Source organism: Littorina saxatilis, unplaced genomic scaffold (genome assembly GCF_037325665.1).
Source record: "Littorina saxatilis isolate snail1 unplaced genomic scaffold, US_GU_Lsax_2.0 scaffold_2404, whole genome shotgun sequence".
NCBI lineage: Eukaryota > Metazoa > Mollusca > Gastropoda > Littorinimorpha > Littorinidae > Littorina > Littorina saxatilis.
Genome location: NW_027127483.1, coordinates 10,643 through 15,981, shown reverse-complemented (window position 1 = coordinate 15,981; position 5,339 = coordinate 10,643). Strand labels below are relative to the sequence as shown.

The window sequence follows — 5,339 nt, the reverse complement described above, 5'->3', positions numbered from 1 at the left end:
TGTGAATTTTACCGTCGATCACTTTACATGTGTAACCTCAATTAACATGTTGCATGTTTCGCTTTTGATTTGTATGTTGCTTACTTTGTCATTTTGTTGTTTGTGTTTATTTGCTTGTTTGCTTACTTGTCGATTGTTTGCTGGGTCGTTCGTTTAATTTGTTTATTTGTCATGTTGCTTTACTTGTTTATCATTTATTAGACATTTGTATTAGAAGTAAGGACCGGTTGTAAGAAAAGGCGTCGCCTTAAACCTCTATCCTTGAAAAATAAAGTTCCATCATCATCATTCTCTCTCTCTCTCTCTCTCTCTCTCTCTCTCTCTCTCTCTCTCTCTCTCTCTCTCTCTCTCTCTCTCTCTCTCTCTCTCTCTCTCTCTCTCTCTCTCTCATGGCATGTTGTTGTTTTTCTCTACCTTTTTTTCTACGTTAATATCCGTGTAAATATGTGATTAGATTAGTCCCCTCTCTGGGCGAGGGCTGGTTGAAAAAAAGCTCGTTGTATTGCTTATGCCACAACCCTCGAAAAATAAAATTTGATTTGATTTGATTTGATTTGATTTGATTTGATCTCTCTCTCTCTCTCTCTCTCTCTCTCTCTCTCTCTCTCTCTCTCTCTCTGTCTCTCTGTCTCCCTCCCTCCCTCTCTCTCTCTCTCTCTCTCTCTCTCTCTCTCTCTCTCTCTCTCTCTCTCTCTCTCTCTCTCTCTCTCTCTCTCTCTCTCTGACAACCTACAACAAAAACAAGTACAAACACTATTCATCCGATTATGTTATGGGCTGAATTATAAAGAATATCGATCACTACCGTAACGTGTCTCACCATCAATCCTTGGTCCAAAGCTCGCATACTGTACCAGCCGGCAATACCAAAGTGGTTCGATCCTGGCATGAGAAAACAAATTAAGTAAAGTGATCAAAATAAAATATTGCAAATGTTCTGTCTGTCAGTCTGTCTGTGTGCAGTTTGTTTGTTTGTTAGTTTGTTTGTTTGTTTGCTAATTTGTTTGTTTCATTACATCCCTTCATGCTTTCATCGCTGTTGTCTGTGTGTCAGTCTGTGTGTCTGTATCCCCTTCTGTGTGTGTGTGTGTGTGTGTGTGTGTATGTGTGTGTGTGTGTGTGTGTGTGCGTGTGTGTGTGCGTGTGTATGCGTGTGTGTGTGTCTGTGAGTGTGTGTCTGAGTGTCTGCCTGTCTGTCTGTCTGCCTGTCTGTCTGTCTGTCTGTCTGTCTGCAGTTTATTCGTTTGTCTGTTTGCGTGTTTGCCTGCGTGTGTTGGACAGTGTTCATGGACCTACCTCTGACACTAACCCATCCTATTCCACTTTCCTTGGCCTTTTGGATGGCGATGTCCATGGAGAATTTGCCCACCACGGGGCCTGGAATCAATAATAAAGGGACACAGTTCAAAAACTTTGAAAGATGACTTTAGGAGAAACGCAACTCTCCATGAAAATGTACATTTATCTGAACTTACTTATTGCATGTCTCAGCATCGATGTTCTCGTCCCACGCGCTTCATTCATAGTCTCACTTTTTTTCTTTTTTTTCTGTAAGTTCCCCATACCCCCCTCCTACATTTTGTTCTTCTGGTTAATAATTGTGTTGTCCACCATCATGAAAACTTGTGTAACTTAGCATTGTTATGGTCACGTCAAATAAGCATCTGCTTGAGTTCGTGTCCTAGCTGCATTTTTGTCAATTGTTTCATGTCATGTATTTTGAATAAAATTGTGTTTAAACCAAACGCAATGAAAAACAAGCACGTGCAACTGCGGTACGGTGAGGAGAAGAGGCCGGTGTATCACGAATTTTTACTCCATGAGTAAAAATTTCGTACGAGATTCTTACTCCGAGTACACCTTTTGTACGAGAAAAGAACACCCCAAGGTACGAACAAATTACTCCCTCCATGAAATTTTGACTCCAAAAATGTTTTACTTCCAGTAAAAATCTCGTACGCGAAAATGGGATGCGGGCGAAGGGATAATGCCAATATGTGATCTCGCGCAAACAAATGTCGCGCTACCCTCCCTCCACCCCTTCCACCACCAAGACTAACAGGGGACAGGGGAGTAAAAGTTGCGGACACCTGGCGTGGGCAGTAAATTGCTCGTGTTCGGGTGGAATAATTTATTCGTTATTTATTCGTCAGGGGAGTAACATTTTCGACCGAAATGTTGACTCGGAACACACCTGTCGTTGGAAGTAATTTTCTCGTGTTATGGGGGAGTAGTTTTTTTTGTAAAGGGAGTAAACCTTTCGTACGAAATTGTTACTCCGGAGTAAAAATCTCGTGGGAGTAATTTTCTCGTGTTACACCGGCAGACAGACAAAGAAAGAGAGAGGCAAAAGAGAGAGAGAGAGACAATATTGACAAACAGAAAGATAGAGAGGGAGACAGAGAAAAGAGACAGACAGAACGACACAGACAGACAGAGTGACACAAAAAAAGACAGACAGAAAGACAGACAATCACAACAACACCTCTATAATTCACTAAGCAATAACGGCACACAAAAGAAGTCTCTCTTCCTCTTTTCGATACATAGTACTTCCGACTGTCATCAACAATCTCGATATGACTATCATAAGGAAAGCCCTGACACTCAGTACCAGTCAAGCAGTACCACAGTCCATCAGTCACAACATACTCGTTCCTGTACCTTGACATGCGTCTCGCTTGGTTGGACTTGTCACTTTTCATGTGTGCAACAATTTCCCGTTTTTCTGACACGTATAAACTATATTATGGACACTGTCTCGTAAGACAACAAAAACTGAGGGAGTTGGATGACAAAATGCTTTAGGTGAAGTTGGGTATGACATGCTGAACACGAATGAATATAATTATGTGTTGTCGTGACGATTAAATACACAGTTTCGAAGAAGTTCAAAGGCAAGAACTTGTATCAGTAACTCCTTCATGTGTAAACAGTTCGACTGACCCTCTCAGATTCACCAGGCGTTTACATTGAATAACACCATCTCTTCACTTGGACACTTAACAAAGATCAACAGCCTTAGTGCTTTCTATGCACAGTGGGAATTCTTTCATCAATTAATTTAGTAACATTCACTCATCACAGGAAGCAGTCAGGGGTTCGATATTTAGCACTTGTCTAAGTGAAGGGATGGTCTTATCCCATGTAAAAGCCTGGCCAGGTCTGAGGATGTGAACCGAATTGTTTTCACGAGAAGGATTGTGCTTTTAATTGACATGGTTGCATGTAAACTGCCTCGATCTGTCAACTTTCTGAGCTTGTTTTTAATCCAAACATAACATATCTATATGTTTTTGGAATCAGGAAACCATAAAAAATAAGATGAAATCATTTTTTATCGATTAATAACAATGTAACTTTAATCAAAATTTACAGATTTGTAATGACCAAACTTCAGCGAAAACTGACCGAGAAGGTTGTGTCCATCAACCAAGGCGGTAGCAGCAGTCTCCTTGACCACTTGGGGTTCCGTACCCACTGAGGCCACCATGGACAGCAGAAGGTCCTCCGTGTAAAATTCTGAACGACGCATAGAAGAAAGTACAACAGATCATGTGCAAAGCGAGTTTACAACGTGACTACACTGGTTTGGGGTTGATTTGGGGGGTACCCTTATTCGGAAGGCGGTCACGTGACCCCTGGTTTGACCTTTTGATCGTATGTCAAAGTTGCCAAGTTATGGCTATTCTGGATGTGTTTGTGCATAGCGAGTTTACAACCACACTGATATTCAAACGGACAAGCACACAGACACACTGCAAGACAGACTGACACTGACACAGAAATACAGATTTTGTTGGCAGCAAATCCATGAAATCAAGAAGATACCCCTCAGAATTGACGCCTAAACCTCCTGTTTTCGACTGCTCCTGCGAAGGACACCTTCATCAGAAGGAATGGCATGACACAAGAATCAAACAAGAGAGCGAAACAAAACAACTTGTTCTGGATAGATAATTGGTTTGTCCTTTTTGTCGTATGTCAAAGTTGCCAAGTTATGCCTATTCTGGATTTGTTTGTCGATTTTTTAATTGGTACCTTAACTTTTGTCAGGTCGATTTGCACCTGTAAAAGAAATCTTTGATCCGAAAATTGTGCCAGACAGCAAAGTTAAGTGCCTTTAATAGCAAAGGAAGTTTGAATGAAATAACACGGGAATGAATGTTTCTGCTGGGATACCAAAATGGGTGCAAAATGTTTTTCGCCGAATTCATATGAATGCGATTTGAGCACAGAAAGTTGTTGAGAGAGTCAACATTGGAGAATGATAGTATCTTCCGACCCTACCCTAGTCCAAAACCGCTCCCTGCTCCCTCCTCCCATGCCCCCCCCCCCACATACACACACACACACACACACACACACACACACACACACACACCTCCCCCCCCCCCCCCAGCGTTTTCGTAAAAACTCACCGACACTTGAAAACACCATAGGAAACAAATAATAAAGAATAAACATGTAAACACTTTGCATTTTTTGGATGGGCTAGATTGAATTTTAAAAAAATGTAAACTTAAAAAACGTCTTCTTTCTTTCTTTCTTTTTTTCTTTCTTTTTTTCTTTCTTTTTATTTTAATTGTTGTACAAACCCAGTCTGTTGAGACCATGGCTGAAGTGACCTCGATAATCAGCGGCGACCAGAAGGTCCGCCAGTGCGCAAGCGTGGCTGGGAGCGGCGCCGACTTTTTCCAGGCATCTGACACAAAACGCGTGCAACTCGTCTTGTGCAATGATGATGTTGTCACTGCCTCCCTGCTTCGAGGGGCTGGTAGAATCTGCCATACTTGTCGATTTTCAAGTGTTCGCAGAGAATGTTACACTGGTATGACGGACAAGTTGTGCTTCAAAACCATAACGATCAAATGTCAACTGAATTTCTAAGCGAATGTCGGTGATATGTGACCCTCCACCACGAAATGAGTCGCATGTCACCTCGCGCGGTTCTGCGCAAGGCTTAATAAAAGTCCGGGGAGTGTCTGGTAGTTTGAGGGTCACCTTAGTCACAGGCTTATAACTCAAACAGTTTTTGCTCTTTTCAAAAACGGTTTTCACCACTGGATAGAGCATTAAAAACTCTTTAGAAAAATGTAAAAATGTGACCCAGTTTCACGAAACCAGGGATAACCGCTGGCCCTCCTTTCGCAGCTACAGCAAAAAGCCCGAGCCTGGGCCCTATCTGGGTTAATTTGGGATTGTTGTTGATTCTGAAAGCTGAGTTTCTCCTCTTTCGAATGGTATACTTTATTATAACATATTCGAACTATAAATGTCTTTAAAACGATGTTTTATTGCCCTATCTTATCTTTCTTTTGTCTTAAACTTTCAACAAT

The 5,339-nt window shown here is 41.6% G+C and overlaps 1 protein-coding gene across 1 annotated transcript; it reads right to left on the bottom strand.

The window, feature by feature from the left end:
• Positions 1–820: 820 nt before the first annotated feature.
• Positions 821–4,909, bottom strand: LOC138955927 (uncharacterized oxidoreductase YjmC-like; the record flags this gene model as incomplete). The annotated part of the gene is made up of 4 exons (XM_070327426.1): positions 4,599–4,909; positions 3,412–3,522; positions 1,297–1,377; positions 821–882 (listed from the first exon to the last, which is right to left on the bottom strand). Coding segments are annotated over exons 1-4 (447 nt in total), but the record flags the coding sequence as incomplete, so codon positions are not given.
• Between the last annotated feature and the right edge of the window lie 430 nt (positions 4,910–5,339).